This window comes from Cicer arietinum, chromosome 3 (assembly GCF_000331145.2).
Source record: "Cicer arietinum cultivar CDC Frontier isolate Library 1 chromosome 3, Cicar.CDCFrontier_v2.0, whole genome shotgun sequence".
In the NCBI taxonomy this organism is placed as follows: domain Eukaryota; kingdom Viridiplantae; phylum Streptophyta; class Magnoliopsida; order Fabales; family Fabaceae; genus Cicer; species Cicer arietinum.
The window spans coordinates 64927820-64952125 of record NC_021162.2 but is presented as its reverse complement, the minus strand read 5'-3'; the positions used below and the strand labels follow the sequence as shown (position 1 = coordinate 64952125).

Here is a 24306-nt window from a genome sequence, read left to right as displayed (position 1 = left end):
ACGATCTATTATAACCAATAAAAAAAAAAAAACAGATTATCATTATAAATAATTAAATACTCCTTCCTTATATCAAATATAAAATAAAATGAATAAATAAAAATGCATATACTTAATTCAAATTTGTTCTTTTATATTTAAGATTATATGTTGATTATATATATATTTTGTATATTTAAGATTAGATGAAGTAGGTGATTTAAATTTTGTACCACATATATTTAATTTATTTAATCTATTTTTGTTTATATTATGAGATAAGATAGAAAGAACTTTGTTAGTCCATCATAACTATTAATGAGTACGACTTTAAAATAATTATGATAAAAATAAAAAATCTCTAATAATATAATAATTATGATTGAATGACAATACAAAAAACTTTTATGCTGATAATGTACATGAATTAAATTATTTATTATTTAATAGAAAAATAATTGTTTTTAAAAAACTCTTAATTATTTACTATCTTATTTTATCTACTTTTTTTCTACAATATATTACTAAAATAATAATTAATATTACAGTGAACTTTTGAATATTAATTTTTCTACAAATCCGACAATTAAAAAAGAATTGATGGAACATATTATAAAATAGAAAATTAATTAATTTTATTATTCTATTTCACTTTGCAAAGAAAATTATTCTATTTCAATATTTTTCCTTTTAATAAAAAAGATAGTTAATTCCAATAAATTATATAATAAAAATAAAATTTTAAGAAAGAAAAGCGACAAAAAATGGGGGAGGGTGGGATTGTGTTAAATCTGTCACTCAGATCTGAGAGAAAACGGCTATAAATAACACGAAAGCCATTCCATATTGCTCGCACTCTGTTCTCTGCTTCAATCACCTCCCTTAAGAAGAATCAGAGAACTAGTCTCCTACACTTAACCGAAAGGTACGAGACTCATTTCTATCTCCCTCTTTTACTTTCTTCTATTTTTCACTTTATGTATATGTTACCGTCATGCTGAATTTTTCATTTTCCGTCTTTCCATTTTCCTCCCCCCCTAAATAACCGTCAATTCAACTTCATTTTCCACTCTAGATCCACTGTTAAACTCAACGTTCAACTTTCGTCAACACTTTTAGTTATAGATCTGTTTCACAACGTGTAGATCCACCGGATCTGAAACTTCTAATCTGGTAGTTCATCAAATCGAAGTTACAAAACCCGTGATTTTCGTTAATTGACTTAATTCACACTTAGATCCAATGTTTTAACTGTCTTTGTGCTTATTGAACTCACTTAGTTACTTACTTTTTCGTGCTTTTAGTTTATGCTAATCATTTTCCACTTCAATTAATTTCTCGCTTATTTTTCGCGTGTTTTTAACTGTTGAGTAGCTTATAATTAAATCTTGTTTTATCATCAAATCATTGTTACAAACACATTAATTTTTGTTTAATTCACACTCTATTTTCGAGATCGAGTGCTTTTGAAGTAACCTAGTTGCTTATTCTACAGTCTCTAACTAATTAATTAATTAATTTCCACTTCAATTAGTTCCGTTTGATTTGTGCTTTGAACAGTTAATAAATAGCTTGGAATCTGAATCTTGTAACCGAAGAATTCAAATATTATTTTCCTATTGTTTTTTAAATCTGGAGTTGATTCGATTTACAGAAAAATGGGATCTCATATTGTTGGATACCCTCGTATGGGTCCCAAGAGAGAGTTGAAGTTTGCTTTGGAATCATTTTGGGATGGTAAGAGCAGCGCCGAGGATTTGAAGAAGGTGTCTGCTGATCTAAGGGCATCAATCTGGAAACAGATGAGTGATGCTGGGATCAAGTATATCCCAAGCAACACCTTCTCTTACTATGATCAGGTGCTTGATGCTACAGCCACCCTCGGCGCTGTTCCCCCAAGGTATGGTTGGACCGGCGGTGAGGTTGGGTTTGACACTTACTTCTCGATGGCCAGAGGTAATGCTACCATCCCTGCTATGGAGATGACCAAGTGGTTCGACACCAACTAGTAAGTGATATGGTGATGCAGATTATATTGTTTGATGAGTTGGTTGTGTTGTGTTGATCTGGTTACTAAATTGTTCGTTGTTTGTGTTATGTGCGTTTGTTGATGCAGCCACTTTATTGTCCCTGAATTGGGTCCTGATGTGAACTTCACATATGCTTCTCACAAGGCTGTTGAAGAATACAAGGAGGCCAAGGCGGTATGTGTGTTATTTTTTGTTGTTGCATGTGAAATAAATAAATTTGCATTGTTAGCTTAGCTTATAATGTTTAATGTCATTGAGAAGTATTGCTGCATGTGACATTTTTAATTAGATCTGGGTTGGAGTTTGAAAGATCTCAGAGTAATGGGTGGACTCGTTAGAAATTATTGTTAGTTTGTCCCTTTTGGGCGTTTCTTGTTTACTTTGGCCAAGCAAGTGCTTGGCAGAGTAGTGTTCTGTTCACCTGTGTGGGTCATTATGGTAAAAGTTCAATTCTTAGCCTTTTTCATATGTTCTATAGATATTGTCATTGAATATTTGATTTTTCTTGCAGCTTGGAGTAGACACTGTTCCTGTCCTCATTGGACCAGTATCATACTTGTTGCTCTCAAAACCCGCCAAGGGAGTTGACAAATCCTTTTCTCTCCTCTCTCTGCTTCCCAAAGTCCTTGCTGTCTACAAGTAAGAAGTTTATATTGTTGTGGTGCATTATTGTTTTCTCAGCATACATTAATGTCATCATGTTATTTTTCTAACTTGCTTTTAACTATGAATGCAGGGAGGTTATTGCTGATCTCAAGGCAGCTGGTGCTCTATTTATCCAATTTGATGAACCCACCCTTGTCTTGGATCTTGAATCTCACAAGTTGCAAGCATTTACTGATGCATACGCAGCACTCGCACCTTCTTTCTCTGGTCTGCATGTCCTTGTTGAGACCTACTTTGCTGATGTCCCTGCTGAGGCATACAAGACCCTCACATCTTTGAGTGGTGTTGCCGCATATGGATTTGATTTAGTCCGTGGACCTAAGACTCTTGAATTGATCAAGGCTGGATTTCCCAGTGACAAATGGATCTTTGCTGGAGTGGTTGATGGAAGGAACATTTGGGCAAATGATCTTGCTGCTTCCATCAGTACATTAGAGACTCTTGCCAGCATTGTGGGCAAAGGTATTCATTGAGCATTCATTACATAGAAAATTTTGGGAGTCTTTGAAGTTAATATTTTCATTTGATGTATCTAATTTTCAAACCATATATGCAGAGAGAATTGTTGTGTCCACCTCCTGCTCACTTCTTCACACTGCTGTGGATCTTGTCAACGAGACCAAGTTGGATGATGAAATTAAGTCATGGCTAGCTTTTGCTGCCCAAAAAATTGTTGAAGTAAATGCATTGGCTAATGCATTCTCTGGCAACAAGGATGAGGTAATATCCATTTCTTTCATTTCATGTTACAGTTGATGAACTTTTTTGTTAACACAATTTGATTGTGTTTATTACCTATAAACACTGGTATTTTATCTAATAATAAATATAACATATACAATAAAAGAAATCATACAAGAATTATTGATTTTTCATTTAATCATTTAGCAATAGGATTTTCTTTTTATTAAAGAACTGTAAAGGGGAAATTGTGTAGTGAAAAATGAACAAAGAAATAATGGGAAATAAGTGAAGTAGTGAACAAGAGAAATAAAGAAGTATTTTGAGAGAATCAGAATTAAGGGAATTCAATTATTGGGTGCCTAAAATATTAGTAACAAGTGTTAATAGAAAACATCAGACAATTATTAGCAGTGGTTAGCAATATATGCATGTATTTGGCTAATGTTTATATGGTTTCATTTTCAGGCCTTCTTCTCTGCTAATGCTGCAGCTCAGGCTTCAAGAAAGTCCTCCCCAAGAGTGAACAACGAGGCTGTTCAGAAGGCTGTGAGTGCTTATTTGTTTTTCTCTATGCTGAACTACTCATTTTGTTAATTTAAATTTGTGGAGATATTAATTATACCCTTTGTATTCAATTCTCAGGCTTCTGCATTGAAGGGTTCTGATCATCGCCGTGCTACTAATGTCAGTGCGAGGTTGGATGCTCAACAAAAGAAGCTTAATCTTCCAATCCTCCCAACCACCACTATTGGATCATTCCCTCAGACTGTAGAACTGAGGAGAGTGCGCCGTGAATTCAAGGCTAAGAAGTAAGATAATGATGAGATTGTTTATCTCTGCCTTGTTTATTTGACAGCGTGCCTTTATTGACTCTGTTGGTGTTTTATTCAGGATCTCTGAGGAAGAGTACATTAAGGCAATTAAGGAGGAAATCCGCAAAGTTGTTGAACTTCAGGAAGAGCTTGATATTGATGTCCTAGTACACGGAGAGCCCGAGGTCAGCTTCTTATTCTCTTTTGCTCTGAAGAGCAACTGCTCTTGCGATATTTTATGCCCTTGCCGTTAGAATGCTGATTCTAATATTGTACTTCCAACTAATTGTGGATGTCTTTTGTTTCAGAGGAACGACATGGTTGAGTACTTTGGCGAGCAGTTGTCAGGATTTGCCTTTACTGCTAATGGGTGGGTGCAATCCTATGGATCTCGTTGCGTCAAGCCCCCAATCATCTACGGTGATGTGAGCCGCCCAAAGCCAATGACTGTCTTCTGGTCATCTCTTGCTCAGAGCTTTACCAAGCGTCCAATGAAGGGAATGCTTACTGGCCCTGTCACCATTCTCAACTGGTCCTTCGTTAGAGTTGACCAGCCTAGGTATAAACTCAATCTCTTATAATGTCACAGGAGAAGCTAACCATAAGAAGCTAAATAAGAGAGATGGTCAGCATTCACTGTATTGCATTTGACATTTCTAACCTGGCCTCTGTGAATCTATTTGCAGATCCGAAACCTGCTATCAAATTGCTTTGGCTATCAAGGATGAAGTAGAAGACCTTGAGAAGGGTGGTATTGGTGTTATCCAAATTGATGAGGCTGCCTTGAGAGAGGGGCTACCACTAAGGAAGTCAGAGCATGCTCACTACTTGGACTGGGCTGTTCACTCCTTCAGAATCACCAATGTTGGTGTTCAGGATTCCACTCAGGTATATTTTTTGATTACAGATAATCGGTGACAATTTTTTCCTTCTTTATTTGCCTACATGTTATAATAAACTTTTATATTGACAGATCCACACTCACATGTGCTACTCTAACTTCAACGACATCATTCATTCCATCATTGACATGGATGCTGATGTTATCACCATTGAGAACTCCCGTTCTGATGAAAAGCTTCTGTCAGTCTTCCGTGAAGGAGTGAAGTATGGTGCTGGAATTGGCCCTGGTGTGTACGACATCCACTCCCCAAGAATACCACCTACTGAAGAAATTGCCGACAGGATCAACAAGATGCTTGCAGTGCTTGAGAAGAACATTTTGTGGGTTAACCCCGACTGTGGGCTAAAAACCCGCAAGTACACAGAGGTCAGGCCTGCACTCGAAAACATGGTTGCAGCAGCCAAACAAATCCGCAACGAGCTTGCCAAGTGAAGGGGTTAAGGAAAGAGAGTCTCAGCGGTCATATTGGCTCTGTTTGATTTACACAAAAGGAAAATTTTATATTTTGGTTGTTTCAATAACTTGTGTGGAATACTTAGGTATTTAGTATGATGCTCTGTGAGCTATTAATCACTCCCCTCTCAAAATTTCATTTTACCCCACAGTTATGTTTTCCCAAATGTCTGTATCCGTGGCTCTGCCACAATCCTTTTTAATATGCAATTTTTACCAGTTTTGTGCAAATAAATATTAGTGTTTTAATGCAATAAAAAACATTAGTATTTTAATCGACGATTTTCAAATGGAGCTATCTACCAGGCTCGGTGAATACTAAACATGATTTCAAGGAGGAAAATGCTCATCCATTCAATTTTAAACCCATGAAGGAATGAGTTGAAATGGTAATCATTAATTTTGTAAAGGATTAACCAATTAGGAGTATGCACTACCAAACTTAAAACTCTGAAGTAAAATATTTATTTATAAGATTATATCAAGGTAAGTATGAGTAATTATTATCTCGAATTAAATGAGTGATATAGAAGTGAGATTATATATATATATTTATTTATATATAAATATTTATTTATATATAAATATTTATTATGTTTTTAGTTTTGGGTGTGTTTTGGTTGAATGATATCAAACTGAGATTATCTACACACACACACGATGTTTTTTAGTTTTGGGCGTGTTTTGATATTTTACTGAGATAAATCTTATCTCTATTAGTTATGTAGGTGAAATCATTTGTACGTAAAATATTTAATTTAATGAAATTTAATTCTTTCTCAGTTTAAGAATGATATTATATCTCATTTAACGTTGACAGTTCACCATATATTATATCTCATTTAACGTTCTCACAAAGCGCTTTTAGAATTTTTTACTAACCTATCGAATCCTTCCCTCTCGGTTGTCATAATCCAAAATTACCGGGTTGACACCACTGAAGTCAATTGCCATTTGACCCTTATTGTGGTAGAGTCTAGGGGAGAAACAAACTAATGACTAAAACCCATCAACAATTCTCTCTTTCTTTTTATTCTCAATTTTGTAGGAAATATAAATCTTAATATTTTGAAGCTCGAATAAGAGATAAAATTAGATTAAAGATTTTTCGGTTAAAGTTTAAAGTCGGATATTTTTTATTGATTCGACATCCACTTAAGCTCCTAAGAGATTAAAACACTATCTACAGTCAAAATATAAATGTATTGAATATATGTGTCTCATCTCTTACACAATTCATTTAGCTAATATTTATCTAATGCTTAATTAATCATAACACTTGAATTTTTAAAACTCTATTTTAAGTGTGAGTCTCTCATATCACTATATTTACATCACTATTACCAATCAAGGAATACACTGGCTAACTCATCATACAAAATACACTCTATTGAACCCACCGACAAAGTGGTATAAGAGTTACTATTCAATCTAATGGTGGAGTTAGAATGAATTCAAGTGAAATAAATTTTTGAATCGAAAGTTTTCTTGGTAGTGGAGTTAGACAAACATATTATGCTATTTGGTAATGATTGTGGAATTAAAATTATGTGAGAGATACATCTAAAGAAGAGGTTGTTGAAAATTAAAGTATGTGAGATTAATTGTACATTTCATTTTTTTAAAAAAATTACAGAAGAGACACATTTTTATTAATCAAAGTGGCACTAATGGTCCAATAAAAAAGTTGCACAAAAAATTAATTTACAATTATTTTTAAAGAGATTTTGAACCCAATACCTTAAAGTTGCTAGACTAAACTCTTATAATTGAATAAACACTCAAATATGATTAGTCGTATATTACATTAAAACAAGTTAAATCAATGATATACTATAGAGATGATTCGATTTATATAACAAATGTCTTTAAGTTTTTTAGTAGAAATATGTCTTAATCTCTCGTAGATCTTGCGCACAATGCTCCCCCACAAATATCAAAAAGGAAATGAAATAGCTATGCATGGCAGGCCCTTTGTATCTTTATGGCCATTAGGTTACTTGTCAATAGACATAAATGGTCCTCAATAACTAACAATTGCAACCACACGTGCCAATAATAGGAAAACAAAAATTAGGACAAACTCGTAATTCCCATTTTTAGAATAGATAAAAAATAATTTCTTTTTGCTAAAGAATTTTAGTTATTTATCATACCAGAAACTTTTTATGTCGGTGGAGAATTGTTTTTTATTTATTTAAAAACTATGCCTTTTATTTTCAGGATTGGTTAATGTTCCAATCGGTGTAAATGAGAAACACACATTGAGCCCTTGTCGGAGTTATGTTTGGAGTCCAACACAACATTATAATTTTTGAAATCGTTTAGAAATTGTTTTTTAATAAAAATATTATAGGTGTTATGCCGTGAACTTGTTTAGAAATTATCTTTTAACATCATCAAATAACTTTACAACTTTCAACCGACCCTCATTACCTTTATTTGTTGAAGAAATTGTACCCCTGCCCTCTTTTAAATTTAAAAGACACCCTTTATTTTTACATAATAAAAAAGGTCAATCTTTCACATAATTAAAAAAGGTGTACATGCCATTTAAGCATATCTGAGACATGAGAAGAATGCAATTTATCCTACTACAAAATTGTTACCAAGACCTTCACCAAAGTAATTGTACCAAATTCCTAATGCTAATAACTCACAAGGATATCCAGAAGAATGATATAAATAATTAAAAAATTGATACAAGATGCTACAAAATTGGGTATTCTCCAAAACCTACTCTTGCATCAGGACTCCTTCTAAATTATCAAGGGATTTTTTTACCAACTTAAATTTTTGAGATACAGCTTTATTTGTTTTCACCATGTACTCCTTAATGAAAAACTCAATGCCATGTCTAAAACTTTCAAGTTCAGGGATCCCCGCTATACGTGTGAATATCTTCCACACTAAGGTATCAGGGTATTCGAAAATGGCCTCAAACAGAATCCGGAAATGCATAATCCTTCTTGGAGTTAGCATGCTGAGATCACTCAGATCCAGAGTCTTCAAAGCTGCTAGGGAGAGAGTGAAAGAGGCAGCCATTTCAGCTACAAACTTTGCCAGGTGCATTGACCTCAAAAGAGGCATAGTCTCCAGCTCCTTAAAGTGGTCCCATAGACAAAACTGCAAATAAAAGTCACAAGTACATAATTGAAAAAGTGATCCAATAAAAGATTTATTATCATAATAACATGAATTAATTCAAATAACATGGATCAAATTCCACTTTCAAGCAATAGAAGGACTACTTTGGCCATATTTAATACTATTCAATGTGGGATCTTAACACATCCTCTCACACCTACGATTTGACATCTCAATTGTTGATAAATGCGGATGGCCGGATCAGCCATAGATATCTCAACACCCCCTCGGTACCCAGGAGTAGACATATGTAATGTGGACGAGTAGTCCCGTATGAGTATCTAGGATAGGTTTTGATATCATCTTAAGAGACTACGTTTAACTCAACCCAAAAAGTAAGATCAAGGGTAACGGTTTTCCAATCAAACATTTATAAGCATTACTTTGGCCATTTTACTAGTTGATGTGGGATCTCAGGCAAGATAAAAAGCCAAGCACGTTTTTTAGGACCAAGGTTTTCTTCAGATTCTTGCAAAAGGTTTTATTGTTTTGACAGGAGGAAGCAAGCTGTGTTTTCATGAAAGGGCTTTGATATTTATCAATGAAGTGTAATATATCAATTTTTAATCAAAATTTATTCCTACCCATATTTTCTTTTAGTACACAGCACGTGAAGACACCTATTCATTTACAACTAAACAGTTATAATGCCTCATACTTCTCGTAATAAGTGTTCTCCTCGTCATATTTTTCCTCAATAAAAGTAATATGAAAATGTAATCATTTTTCACTCAAGGTAAATATTACACAATTCTACTTCAAATTAGCTCTTATCTCAGTCCTTTCTTTTACAAGAAGGAGAAAAAAATACCTGTAGAGTGAACTTGTGATTTTTGTCATGCTCGCACAACTTGGTAGCCAGAACTGTATAGTACTTGTTAAAAACATTCTCTTGCAAGCAACACTCAACAAGAACCCGCATTATATCTCTGTCCTGAAGTACAGGAACGGAAAATAAATCACAAGAGAGAAGACCTCATTATTGAAAGAAGACATTACTAACTGGAGAAAGAAAAGGCTGACCTGCTTGCCAGGTAATTCCAATCTCAGAAGCTTTTCAAATGCATCAATATAGTCCTCCCCAGACATTATAATACAAAAGATTGCCCTTCTGGAATCTGTGTTCATCCTTTGAGCAGCAGCAAGCTGCAGCATTCGTTGAGTTTCAGCAACATCTTTGTCTATTTTGTTAGCAACTTCTTCAATATTATCTGTTGCAGATACCACATCTCCAGACAACCACCATTGGCCCTTCTTGTCAGGATCAAGTAATTTACTCCATGTAAGCCCTCTAAGCGAAATATCCTCAACTCTTAACTGGAAACAAAATTTAAAATAAGAATTTGAGGAACAGATAAATGCCCTTTTGATTAACAGAAAAACTCAAATTGCAATCTTATACAAGAATTATCTTTTAAACAATACATTTATTAGTGTTTATCGGTTCCGAAGAAAGTAAGCAAAAGTGATAGAAAATGAGAGGAAAAAAGAGAGAAAGAAAGTTCAGAATTTGATTAGAAAGGATTCAAATGATTTTCTTACACAGAACAGTGAGTAACACTATATATAGACTGAGCTAGCTTCTAATGGAAGCTATTCATTCTGTTATATAGCTTACACTAAGTGTAACGCAATGTTAAACTGAACACTTATTGATCCATAATTAGCTATGCAACACATACTGAAAAATGCTTTGGTTGTAGTTATAAGGAATTCCACAACATTTTGAAAATAAGCTGTAGTGGAAAATAACATGCAATAAATTCGCAGAAAGGAGCTTGAATAAAAGAAAAATGCCATAAAATATGGATTAGCGAATGGGACCTTCTGTAGCCACTTTTTAATTCTAGGGTGAACCTCTTCTGTCTTCTTCTTGTTGTTCTTGATGTCATATATGGTTTCAAGCATGAAATCCATCTACAAGTGTTACCAGGTAAATCAGTGCTGAACTCTGAGCAGCAAAATTAGAGAGAGTTTGCGGATAATATAAAAGATAGGGCATTTGGTTTTGGTTTTGCATTTGAAGTCCCCAAATCATGCTTTGCAAAAACTACAAGAGACAACGTGCTTTTACCCAAACCATGGTTTGGGGCTTTCAAATGTAAAACAAAACATGCACACAGCATGCTTACTCTTTTACTGTTATTCTTTTCAGGGTCATCTCCAGAGGAAGCCTTCAACTTATTTGAGGTATCCTGAACATTAAGAATGAAAGTTTTCATGGTAGCTGGATCATCAACCCTTATTTTCATCCCACAACCTACGAGAACAAATAAAATTAAAATAAAAGTCATGGTTCCTTAATTGAGCATGTTCTTATGAGAATCGCTTAAAAAAGTTCTGCTACAGTGATACTGTACAATATTACATTAGATGGAACCATCAGTTTGAACAGCACACTGAGAAATAAAAGGGATAAAAGCAGTCCTATCTTTCATCATGGGTCTAATGGCTATGCAGTGAACATGATAAAAATCGAAACAGAGATATGCCTTGATGGTATTACAGTCAACATTGGAATATATGTAAATATGTATGTAAGTACATTACCTAGATTAGGTATCTTAGAATTAGAGTCAGGCTTAACTAACTCCAAAAACAAGAGATTTAAGAAGACAAAAAACTTACATTGTAACACTGTCAAAATAATAGAGACATCCACCTCAGTTAAACGCTTGCTCAGCATGACTAGAAAGTCATATATTAAATCACTGAAAAGCATTAAAATATAATATTTATTAGAAAAATATAGTTAAAACTTTATAATTAAGTGTTTGGTGCAAGTACAATTTACCCACCTAGAACAGACTCCAAATATGCATAAATAGGATAAGAGAAGAGCAATATTCCGCAAGGAGAGATTGTCTTTTTTATGGTACTCATCCTGTGCAGAGAACATATGAAGATTATAACTTTATAGTCTTTAAAAACTGCAGTGAGAGCAAATGATAATATGGAGAAGAATCCAAAACCGGCAAATAAAACAAAAAATAAACACATATGTAAACTCGACTCTAGTTTACTTCATTATTTTGTTCATGAACTATATACCTCAAAGCATTTAGCAAAGGAAGCCATAAACTTCGCACCGAAATCAATACCAACCAAACAGGCCATCCCTGCAACATATGCCGCAAAGACGGCAGCATATCTACACAAGAAAAAATTGTCATTACAATGAACACAACATAAAAAGTCCAAAAAGCTAGATTCTATTATACTTGACAGGAGTTGGGACTAGGGATTAGTGTTGTCAATGGCGGATGGCGGTCCATGGCGGAGAGGCTAAAATCTGTTAGTTTTGGCCATATAAACCGCCATAGCCACCATCATGTGTAGAACGGCCATGGCGGATAGTTAAAATCCCACCATCACTTTCCGCCATGGCTGCAATTCAATAACACTGTTAGGGATAAATACAATATGGAAAGGAAGATCAAATAAAAAGAAGCTGAAGTGTTCAAGGACCAAACTATACAATCTATACAACAGGAACAACAGCCTCTACACTCAAGATCATTTTCTTCTACACAGAATCCTGCACAAGTTTATCTATAGCTATTCAATAATTTCGAACACGCCTTTCTCAGACAAGCTTATTGAGCCACATTTTCCCTCCTCATCTCTATTCTCTACAAAGAATATCCTTAGTCAGTTTCTTTTCCTTTGCTATCGTTCTTGTAAGTTTTCACTTTTCAGTGTCCCAGGTTGGAGCTTTGGCATCTAAGGTTTTAGGCTTACACTAAACTACACCGAATCCGTACACAATCAATTTTAAAAATAGTTTAACCATGTGTTGTTTCATTATTTAAGTCTACAACTAAATTTCATTAAATATCGTCATCTTTGTTCTGACTTTTCCTTATAATGGTTCAACGATTTGCTTCCAAAATAAACAAAATATCACAGATTCAGCAAATTTGCATAGGTAGGTCTGAGTAAAACAGGAAGGCAAAAAAGTCCTTACTGTTGATTGCCACGGGGGCCTCCAGAACATGACGCTAAAGTCTCCTCAATCATAATCTGTGAAGCAACACCACGAGCAACAGACTGCAAAGAGATTACATCATAGAAGTGGCTGTAAAAACTCCAGAGAAACATATCTGTTTTTATTTCACAGAAGCGACTAGTTTTTGGAAGAAAAAAAACAACATAGAGAGATAGGCATATAGCAAACAATGAAATTCAGCATCTAAATATGTCAAGGCCACAAATCCAGTAGTGATAATGGAAACTAGTATTCGAATATTTATTGCAACATCCATTTCCATTAATTATAATGATCCTATATAATTCAATTTGAAGCATAAATACAGGAAGAGGTGCAAGGTCGTGAATTAGTTAAGAAGGCCTGAAGAAAGAAGTTCAAATCCTGTTAAGAAGGATAGCATACCTGAAAGAGCAAGGACAATTCTCCAGTAACCGACTCAACATTTGCTTCGGAAATCCTGTTAAGAAGACCTGAAGAAAGAAGTTCAAATCGAAAGAGAAACAATTAATGACACAAAGTTTGAAATGTAAAATCAAAACAAAGTCTCTCCCTTCCCTACCTCGTACACGTCTTCGAATTTGAGTATGCTCCTCAGGTTCATTGCCAGCACGAGCTCTCAAGTGAGGCGCTATATATTTTCCTTTCTCTTTCTTCTCTGAAACTTCAGCAGCAACAACCCCCAATTTCACATCCCTTCCACAGGATTCCGCAGGTTCGACTACAGAAACAGAACCATCCTCCATATCATCTTCCTGCTCTTGACTTGGCAATTTTCTTTTCCTATTCTTCTTCTTGGATGCTCCACTATTGGGAACTTCTTCTAATGCTTCATCTTTATTAAGAACTTCCGCATGTTCCGATACACCATATAATGACCCTGCTTCCATCCCTTCCTTTGACAACTTGTGCTTTTTACTCGATGAGCTCTTTTTCGACTTCCTTTTCGGTAACTCATCAACCTCCATATCTCCAAATAAATCATCACCAGGCAGCATACCTTCGAGTAACAAATTCATCCCATCATCAACTCCCCTCAACTTTCCTTCTTTCACCTTTAGCTTCTTGGAGAGTTTTCTTTCCAATTCTAAATCCTGTTGTGCAGCCATTGAAACATCCGACACACCCATCTCAACCCTCTTCTTCTTGGAACTTTTTTGAGAAACCTTTTTCACTTTCCTTGCAACGGGGACATAAACTTCCTCTTCTGACGAGGAGCATTCTTCAGCTGTTGCTTGTTTCCGAGACAAAGATTTCAATTTCACAACTTTTTTTTCATTGAGAGTAGGACTAACTGATTGGTCCAATTTGGTCTCAGATTTTAACTCTGAACTATCATTCTTATTTCTTTTTATAGATTCAGATTTCTACAAATTAATATATAAACAATTAAATAAATAGATTTTTCTCTGAACAAAACCTTGAATAACAATGGAGTAAAAGAGATAGAGAATTACCTGGTGGTGAAGCCAGGATTGGTATTTGGATGCATTTTTGGCCAAACGGGATTCTTTTCTTCGTTCTCGACGAGATTTTTCTGCGGTTTGTTCCACTGTAACACAATTCAATTATTAGAACGAAAATTTGAAGTGACTTATTAGGATTGAATGCAAAACAGAAAAATAAGATATTTTGTTTGTATTTATTTAATTGAGAAAAAGAAAAGGGTTACTAACCCATATTTCACAGGTCAAGCTTATTATAAGGAGAAGCAAATTGGAGTGGGCGCGTGGTGGTGGTGACGGTGGATTCCGACGATATGACACCGCCCCAAGAGGATTATTCGTACTCTGTTTCGAATTCACCAAACGGCGTCGTTTTCGGGATTAAACGAGTGAGTGGACAATAGAGGTAGTGATTGTGTTTCCGTACCGTTGAAGGAGAAAGATGAAGGAAATTCTTCTTCAGACTGACCTAGCCAAATTGTTAGAGACGAAATAAATTGGGCCATATTGCCAAGGAAATTATGGGTCCAACAAACACTAATTGGGCTTGAGAATATTCACACCTTAATTAACAAGAGGACTTTCTTTTCCCACCCCACCCCACGTGCATTTTGAAAAAAAAAATACAGTTTACTTAGTCTAAGTATATTAATTTTTTTAAAAAAATTAAAATATATTACGGGAGATACTTAATATATTTAATAGAAATTAATCTAATAGCTGTTTGTGATTGGATATTGATTCGAGGGGCTATTTTTTAAAAAACGAATAAGAACCCCTTTATTAATTATTATCTATTTGGTTCACATTAGTGGATGTAATATCATATAGTTGATTGATTATGGTGAAAGTGAAACCATACAAGTGGAAAGGTGGCTGATATGGTTATAAGATTTAATGTTGATGTGGAAAATTATTGTGATAATTTGTTAGATATATGAGGCTTCAATAAGATGCTATACAATATTAAGATGTTTTTATTCAACGAAAACACAAAGAAAGATGTTAGATATCAAAATGTAGGACGAAAATAAAGGGAGTTGTAGGTCTCCCAGAGCAATGGAAATACTTTTGGAATGGTGGCTAAGCCCAAATCCCAATCAAATGTTGAGAATGTCAAATCAAGCATGAAAGTGGCTAAGCCTATTCCGAAAAAGATTTTTAGTGTTGTAGCTAAAGCATAGAGTGAATTATTAATAACCGCATAGATTCTTAATAAAACACTACTACCTATAAAAAAATCACAAAAGAAGTCTCTAAATTTAATATATATAAGATATTGTAGATTTTAAAATAAATCATGGAATTTTTATGTCGAATTTTTATACCAAAATTTAAGAATATATGTTATTATCTCTCACTTTTTTCTATCAGTCTTATCAAATGCTCACTTCAAAAGACTGTATTATAAAGAAGACTCTACTAAGCGTCATGATGAGTTACAAGCTGCTCAATTAGAGGAAATTGCACATTTGCTAGAAATTGATGAGATTGTAACTAGTAAAGGTATAAATCAAATTGGTACTTTGAAACGAGCTGGAGATACTCGTTGGGGATCACATTTCTCTTCTATTTGTAGCTTGATAAATATGTATGAGACAACTTGTATTGTTTTAAAAAAAATTACAAATGAAAGAGCAAGTTATTCTACACGTGGAGATGCTGATAATGCTTATAATTATTTGAAGGCGTTTGATTTTATATTTATCTTGCATTTGATGAAAACAATTATGAGGATAACTGATATACTTTGTCAAGCCTTACAACAACAATCTCAAGATATAGTTAATGCCATGTGTTTGGTTGGAACAACAAAGTATCTTATTCAAGTATTGAGAGAAGATGGTTGAGATGCATTATTTACTGAAGTGAAGAACTTTTGTGAAAAACATGATATTGAAATTCCTGATCTCAACGATGTTCATTCAACAACAAGATTTGGACGATCTCGTCTTCAACAAGGTCAGGTTACAATAGAGCATTATTTTAGAGTTGAAATATTTTGTACTACCATTGATCAACAATTACAAGAGTTGAATAACAGATTTCGTGAGCAAGCAATGGATTTGTTAACTCTAAGTTGTGCTTTGACTCCTAAGGATAATTATAAAGCTTTTAAAATTGAAAAAATTTGCACTCTAGTTGAAAAGTATTACCCTGTGGATTTCAACATGCAAGAGAAGATTAATTTGAAATTTCAACTCCAACATTTCTTAGTTGATGCTCGTCAAGATTTAAATTTGAAGAATTTATCAACTATCCAAGAATTGTGCTCATGTTTGGTTGCAACTGAAAAGACGCAAAATTTCTACTTGATAGATAGACTACTTCGTCTTATCATGACTCTTCCGGTTTCTACTGCCACAACCGAAAGATCTTTTTCAGCAATGAAAATTATTAAATCAAGGTTAAGAAACAAGATGAAAGCTGACTTTTTGGCAGATAGCATGACAATTTATATTGAAAGGGAAATTGTTGCAAGTATCACTTCTGAGACTATTATTGATGATTTCAAATTAATTAAAGAGCGTAGAGCATTACTTTAAGGTATTCTTAAATCATATAGTTAAATTATTTGATATTTCGCTTTGTGTTTATTACAACTTAATTTTTTGCTATATAATATTATTTATATATTTAATTTATATACTATATTTTTTTGTCGGCCACCCCAGTAATTTCGGTCAAGCTCCGTCAATGAAGGAGAGCTAATTTTAAACCCATTATATTTCTTAAAAATTAGTCTCATATCCAAAAATACAGATGAGAACAAAAAATTAAGTTTTTGTCTAAAACTCACACATGTTTTTTTTAATCTTTCTTTCATCCTATGGAGTAAAAAAATAGTAATAATTGTTCTTATTACAAAGCTACAAATGAAGGCAATAATATATAATAGGACAGTGCAGAAGGCAGGCCTTTGAGTAAGAAAAAAGAAACTACTCATTTTCTATTTTTCTTTGACAAGTTCCACATAACATATATTGAAAAACTCACCATTTCAAAGCAAATGAATAAGCATATTCGTTTCCTTTAAATTTAAAAGTATGCAATCCTATTCGATAGGACCTAGTAGTTACAATTGTCTACTTTATGATTAATTTTTTTTTTAAAAATTCATGTAAATATATGTATAAATAAATATATAAAATTTACATCAATGTAAAAAGCCGACCTAATCCGGTACCCCTCGAATATTGGGATGCTTCCAAATGTAAGTCGATAAAATCAATATCCAAATCCTATATATAGCCTAAGTTTAAATGCAATCTAAGCAATAACATTAAATTGCATACCATTTGCTAGTGAGTCCATAATTTGTTTGAGATTTTAAGTTCCTAGTTAGAACAAATAAAATGGCTATTGCTCGCTTAGCATTCCTTGCAATTTCCATGGTTTTGATTTCTTCAGTTGCCATAGCAACTGATCATATTGTGGGTGATGATAAGGGTTGGACTATTGATTTTAACTACACTCAGTGGGCTCAAGACAAGGTTTTCCGTGTTGGTGACAACCTTGGTATGAAATATTAATTTGGTCATAATTTTATTTCTATTAGATGATTTCTCATTCTTAACTTATGCATGTTTGCATTATGTTCTTTGTCAATTTCTTTTGAAAATAAAATGTTTTTTTCATATTAAGTTATTGTTTTAGTACTTTTCTAAAAGAAAAATAGATTGAAAATTCATTAAATTTGTGTTTCCAATCCTAAAAAAAATTACTCCCTACTCTAAAAAAACAACATAGTATACTATTTTTTTAAAGTATATAAACTTGTGTAAGATAAACTTTGTCTTATATGATCTTTTTTTTTCAGTGTTCAATTATGACAACTCAAAGCACAATGTCTTCAAAGTGAATGGTACACTCTTCCAAAATTGCACTTTTCCACCATCAAACGAAGCACTTTCCACTGGAAAAGATGTTATTCCATTGAAAACCGGAGGAAGAAAATGGTACATTTGTGGTAAAGCTAATCATTGTGCTGCTCATCAAATGAAGTTTGTAATCACTGTTCTTGCAGATGGTGCACCTGCTCCTTCTCCAACTTCTAACGCTCACACTATTGTATCGTCTTTGTTTGTAGGAGTTGTGGTAGTTTTGTCAACCATCTTTGTTTGAGAGAAATTGTGTCACTTCTCTATCTTTGTTATGTTATTCAAATAAGAGTTTGCATTGGCAACTTGGCAAGACATATTGCCATCTTTCTTTTAAATTTTTTCAATTAATTATATATGAAGATTTTTTTCTTCTAATTATTGTACTTTAATCCAATATTGATTATGACACGTGATAATACAAACCAAGTTGTTTAAATGATTTGTCTTAAGATAAAGCCGATAAATTTTAGTTATTTTAAAATGGTTTAAGTTTTTTTACTAAAAAAATTATTTAAGTTGAGTTACTTTAATTTCCACATTAATTGGTATCATAAATAATACTAGTATATTAATATAATTAAAGGATGAAATGAGGTAGATTACACACAAAAAATTATAGTGGTTCACTCTTAACCCTTAACAACTTAGAAGGAATGTGTTGGGTGACAAATTTCAAATTTGGTTTAGACAAGCAAATATGTTAGACACATAACCATGTTTGACTATTAAACAAATAAAGAGTGTGCAAATTTGACTGTATCGTCCAACATAAAATGGTATGACGAGAGATGTTGGCTGTGAAGTGGTTTTGTGATGAAAATTAATAAGTCATTTGACAAAAACATGCCAGTTTTCAATTGACTTGGTAGTTGGTATGAAAAAGTATTAAGTCAGCTCAAATATTTGAAAAGTTGTGATTTGACAAAGGTTGCCAAAAGTTTTTATTTTTATTTTTAAATTAAATAATATGCACTGGTTGAGTTCAAGTAGTTCTAGGTAATTAGAAATGCTGGAATTTGATCTTTGATTTTTGCTAAAATATATTTACTTCCCGGCTAAATCTCAAATTACCAAAACAAAAACACTATTTACAAAAATTCAAAATTTTGAATTGTTTTAATATTTCTGTTCTAAAACTATTTGTCCCTTGTCTATGGACTCATAATATTTATCCCTTCCTATAAGCAAATTTTGACATTTTTCATGTATGTTGGTATGAAAGTGAAATTAAGATTATTAAAGAAAAGCTTAAGAAACATTTGTTAAAATAAAGTCTTACATATTTAGAGTCATGAGTGTGGCTAGCGCATATTCAACATAAATATATTTTTCTTTTATCTTATATATTTTAGTTTTGATTTTGTTATGTGATTTTAAATTTTTTAATGTGGGTATTTTTGTTTAATGATATTATAAATAGACCATATATATTTGACGTTTTTTAGCGGTATTTGAATTTTTTAAACATAAATCAGGAAAATAATGATAAAAGGATTCAACTAATACTTCTTAAAGTACTAAAATACTATTAAAAAAAACTAAATTATACTTTTTAAAAGTTGGTAAGACAACAAATGATGTAAATTAAGACAACAGGAAAAAAATGTCTTATCATAATTTTTGAATATTTTAATTTCAAACTAAAAAAATATGTTTATTTGATTTTATACGGAGAACTTTGCATGTCTCTCGTCTATACTCATCTAACAAGAGAATGTAACAATCCTAAAAATAAAATTTTAAAATTACATTTTTATTAGGTCAAAATTTGATTGTGATAACTATTAATTATTTTGGTATTTATGAATGAATATACATTTTTTAATAACCTACTTTTCTTACCAAATCTTTTTGTTTATAACTTTTGTATATCACGTTATCTTTATCATTTTCTTTTGCTTCCGTCTTATGATATCTCTCTCTTCCTCCTAATTTGTAGAGACCCCAAAGATTAAAAAAAAATATATTTATTGGTGAAGGAGGACCAAAGGCCCCATTTGCATGCCTACGAATCATCTAAAGGCCATATAATACGACACTAGTACACATCAAAAAATGCAGGCCATGGGGACAAATATACTCTTTCCGTTTCTCTTTGACTAAAGGCACATATTGAACAACTTGCCGTTCCAAAAACAAAATAATAAATATTTATCTCAATGTATACCATTTAATTTAAGGTTGAATTTCATTTATATTTAAATTTTTTTATTATATTTTATATTAAAATTTATATATTTAAATATTTAAATTTTTTTTTCTTCAATAAAAAGTATCTTAATTTTAAAACAAATAACGTTATGTATTATTTAAAAATTTCCTCTTAATTTTTCTTTTGTTGTTGTTATAAAACTGACATGGTAAAAGAAAAAGTATGAGAGAATTGTTAAAATAATATAATATATTATTTATTTTGGCATATTTACTCAATAACATTAACTTGATGTAGTTATTTTTATTAAATGTATTTTGTATGATTTTATTAATATAATTTAGTTTTTTTTTATTTTTTATTTATTAAATTAACAATTAATCATTTGTTATAAAAAAATTAAAAAAAATAAAATGACAATAGATGGTCGCATCCCTTCTATTAGAGAAAAAATATTTCGTATCCCGTATTGCAATTTCTTGAAGATAAAAAAATGACATTTTAGTATATAAATTTCAATGTAAGATATAATCGATAATTTTGAATAAAAAAAATATATAAAAGTAAAATATCCTGAATTTGAATTATTGTCACATATAATTAGATAAATTCTAGATAATGAATATGCATTTAATATCTGAGGAAAATATAAATATAATTTTTTGAGATTTTAATTGTTTTTAGAAACGTAGAGTCATTCGGTACAAAAATCTTTTATCATCTTATTAATAAATACAATTAACACAAAATTTATTTTATTTTAAAAAAAATCATAAAGTAAAGAGTCTTTGAAGTTTTGAAATGTAACCTCATTGTTAAAAAACCGACCTAATCCGGTAGCCGTCTTATTGGTAGGCTTCATATGTATGAAATTGATAAGATCAACATACAAAGCCTATAAATATACCAAGTGAGGTAACAATTCAACAAAACAATAACATTTGCAATATCATATACTACTATTAGAAACATTCTACCCCCATACTCATTTTTCTTCACATTTAATTTCCACAAACTTAGGGCAGAAATACAGAGGGAAACAGAGAAAGTGAAAGATTATTTTACATAAATTCTGAACAAATGACTTCTTCGCGTGTAATCTTCCTTGCTATTTCCATGGTTTTGCTTTCCTCAATTGCATTGGCAGTTGATCACATTGTGGGTGATGAAAAGGGTTGGACTGTTGATTTCAATTACACTCAATGGGCTCAAGACAAAGTTTTTAATGTTGGCGACAACCTTGGTATGTAACAGTAACAACTAATATATATGATTCACACTCCCATTTATGTAAGAGATTAATTGATACTTTAAGAAAAATTTACAACCACAATATATAAATTAACTCCTTTACATAATGAATTCCCATACCAATTAAATAACTTTTAATATAGATGAACTTTTTGTTATGTTATTTCGCTTGAAAAAAAATATATTATCTCATTGATCTTAGGAAGAAATGTTAAGATAGTTAAAGTTAGTTAGTATTAATTAATCGGTTAAAAATTAATTAGAGTTAGTTACTGTTAGAGTTAGTTAAAAGTTTGATGTTCTCATTAATCATTATAAATAGGAGTATATATTATTGGTACATTTTTCATCATTTATAAGATATGATTTCCTTTTAAGTTTTCTTCTTTTTCTCCTAATTTTGATATTTCTAATAAGAAATTAGATAAATTGGATGCACAGTAAAAAGTATCTTTTAACTTGAATATTTTATGCATTATTATTATATAGAATTTAGTCTAAAATAAGTCTTTATCTTTTGATTTCAGTGTTCAATTATGACAATTCTAAGCACAATGTGTTCAAAGTAAATGGCACACTCTTTAAAAACTGCATTTTTCCACAAGAAAATGAAGCACTTTCGACAGGAAAGGACATTATTCAACTAAAAACAGAAGGAAATAAATGGTATGTTTGTGGAAAAGCCAATCATTGTGCTGCTCGTCAAATGAAGCTTGTGATAAATGTATTGGCAGAAGGGGCACCTTCTCCTTCTTCATCTTCTCACTATGAGTATGCGGTATCATCTATCTTTGGAGTCATCATGGTAGCCACAATTGCCATTGCTCCCATCTTTTAATCATTCATACTTTCATTTGCCAAAATGATGTATTTTAGTTACGATTTATAGTTTGTTATATTTGTAGTGACCGCATGGCAAATATTGTCATTTTCTATTTTTGTTCAATTAACTACATGTCATGATTTATCTTTGCAAAAATAAAAAATTTATTTTCAGTTTCAACTTGTTACTGTTGAATGTACTCCTTATATTTATTTTTGATTTATGTGTTCTATTATCTAATTAAATTGGGTAAGAAAAGACCACTTTAATATAACTTTTGTAAAAAAAATGGTTGCAACCCCCTGTAAATATAAGATGCGAGAGAGTAACATTTTTTTAGAGGAAGTGATTACTCTCATTTCATGTATATTTTTGTAGTTTTACAAAAAAATTATATTCAAATTATTTTTTATTAAAAAAATCTATGTTTTTGTAATAGAGGTGTTTATAATGTCATAAATTTAACTGCAAAAAATTATTAAAAAATTGTAATGACGCACATGAGTTGACTTAAAAATAAAGATTAAAAATAAACAAGATAATTTTTTTGAAACTAAATTTTTTTTAAAAAAATTATAAGTACTAAAATTCATCTAACCCTATTATAAATGATAGAATTTCGTCCAAAGTTTCAAGTTTTATTTTCTCTATTATGAGACTAACTATGGTCTTCATTCAAGAAAACGAATAAATAGATGCTTCAATATCCGTGTAACCACTAATAAATAGTAAATTATAATTTACCATTTTTGTATGTGTTTTGTACTCAAAATGACTTCTTTTTTTTTTAAATGTCTAAAACTTAAATGAATTCTACTACAACAATTAGTTAAAATGTTTATAACAAACTTCTAAATATTTCGACTATATATTATATACTTTAATATGATAATCGAAGTAGCCACAAGGGTACTTTGACACACTGTGCTTATTCATATGGGTGAAGCTAATTTGCATTGCTCATATATTATATGAACTTCATCTAATAATAATGAGTGAGCTGTAAAGTGAATATAAGAGTGAGAGCATTTATCCAATTTGTATTCTAACCTATTGATAGGGATTCATATTAACCTTGTCAAATATAGGTATATGTATTCGAACCTCACTTCAATCTCTTATGCTCCAAACTTGTAAACACCCAAATCCAGTCATATATGATTTGTTCAACAAAATGACCCAATCAAAATTAGGGATTGTAAAATGGGTTAATTCGATCCTTCTTGAAGTTAATCTGTCTAAAATAGATCGAAGCGGTCTAAAAGTGTTAAAGAGTTAAAATTTGATCTCCTATTCCTTTTTAAGGTGGGCTATTGGCGGACCGCCTTGTAAAAATTTTAAAAATAAATTTACTAATTAATAAATTCACAAAAACTAAATAAAATAGATAAATTTAAAGAACATTCTAAACCAAAATATAAAATCAATTATACTAGCAAAAATATATAAATTATTATTGGTAGATTCATGTTTCATCATTCAAAAATATAGAATGTTATTTTTTAGTTTCGAAAAATTACTTCAAAATAAATTTTCAGCCACCGAATATATACTGGTTGAGTCGCGGACTAGGTCGTCCTCTTTAAGATATTTCGTAACACTATTCAAATTGTGTAAGACAAACTATCAACCACAAAGTCTCTAGGATAAAACAGTCATATTGGAGTTCTACTGTATTGTATAAAATTGTTCTAGAATTACACACTAACAAAGATAGAAATAAAAGATGAAGCAGAAAGGGAGGAGGAGAGAAATTATACAACTGATGTAGCGAAATAAGTGTGGTCTACTTGACCGGGTCCACATAAACTGAATACTAACAAATAATATACCGAACCAATCAAAAGTGGTGAACGTGTTGTGGTGGTCGATTTGTGTGCATACTCACCCCTTCATATAATTAGGTACCTTTATGATATACCATAATTAATATACATCCACTTTATAAACACTACTAGTATGTTATCCATTGTATATGAGACTTTTTTATTTTTTTCAATTCACACCAATTAACTCTATAATTTTCAACATCATTTCTAACAAATTAAGACAAAAAAAACTAAAATAAAAAGTGAATGTATCCACCGA

The 24306-nt window shown here is 31.8% G+C and overlaps 5 protein-coding genes across 5 annotated transcripts; 4 read left to right on the top strand and 1 right to left on the bottom strand.

Annotated features, from left to right (window-relative positions):
• The first annotated feature begins 846 nt into the window (after positions 1–846).
• On the top strand, positions 847–5759 carry LOC101490782 (5-methyltetrahydropteroyltriglutamate--homocysteine methyltransferase-like). The gene is given in 12 exon segments (NM_001279076.1): positions 847–904; positions 1634–1987; positions 2096–2183; positions 2521–2648; positions 2746–3137; positions 3232–3395; positions 3825–3905; positions 4002–4168; positions 4251–4356; positions 4480–4730; positions 4858–5059; positions 5145–5759. Coding segments are annotated over 11 exon segments (2292 nt in total). The 5' UTR covers positions 847–904; positions 1634–1637; the 3' UTR covers positions 5508–5759.
• A 2303-nt stretch (positions 5760–8062) lies between these two features.
• LOC101490461 (uncharacterized) lies at positions 8063–14577 on the bottom strand. The gene is made up of 13 exons (XM_004493137.4): positions 14340–14577; positions 14121–14215; positions 13226–14030; positions 13069–13136; positions 12643–12725; positions 11727–11826; positions 11474–11559; positions 11304–11386; positions 10808–10935; positions 10500–10592; positions 9699–9992; positions 9487–9609; positions 8063–8654 (listed from the first exon to the last, which is right to left on the bottom strand). The coding sequence occupies exons 1-13, from the start codon at positions 14341–14343 to the stop codon at positions 8265–8267; spliced, it is 2352 nt and encodes a 783-aa protein (XP_004493194.1). The 5' UTR covers positions 14344–14577; the 3' UTR covers positions 8063–8264.
• Positions 14578–14949: 372 nt separating this feature from the next.
• LOC101510779 (uncharacterized) lies at positions 14950–16654 on the top strand. The gene is made up of 3 exons (XM_027332906.1): positions 14950–14980; positions 15483–15937; positions 15983–16654. The coding sequence occupies exons 1-3, from the start codon at positions 14950–14952 to the stop codon at positions 16652–16654; spliced, it is 1158 nt and encodes a 385-aa protein (XP_027188707.1).
• Positions 16655–17321: 667 nt separating this feature from the next.
• On the top strand, positions 17322–18304 carry LOC101510448 (blue copper protein 1a-like). The gene is made up of 2 exons (XM_004493286.3): positions 17322–17627; positions 17929–18304. Exons 1-2 carry the CDS (start codon positions 17465–17467, stop codon positions 18231–18233), a joined length of 468 nt encoding a protein of 155 aa, XP_004493343.1. The 5' UTR covers positions 17322–17464; the 3' UTR covers positions 18234–18304.
• A 2785-nt stretch (positions 18305–21089) lies between these two features.
• On the top strand, positions 21090–22398 carry LOC101490138 (blue copper protein 1a-like). The gene is made up of 2 exons (XM_004493136.3): positions 21090–21387; positions 21923–22398. The coding sequence occupies exons 1-2, from the start codon at positions 21225–21227 to the stop codon at positions 22231–22233; spliced, it is 474 nt and encodes a 157-aa protein (XP_004493193.1). The 5' UTR covers positions 21090–21224; the 3' UTR covers positions 22234–22398.
• Positions 22399–24306: the final 1908 nt, after the last annotated feature.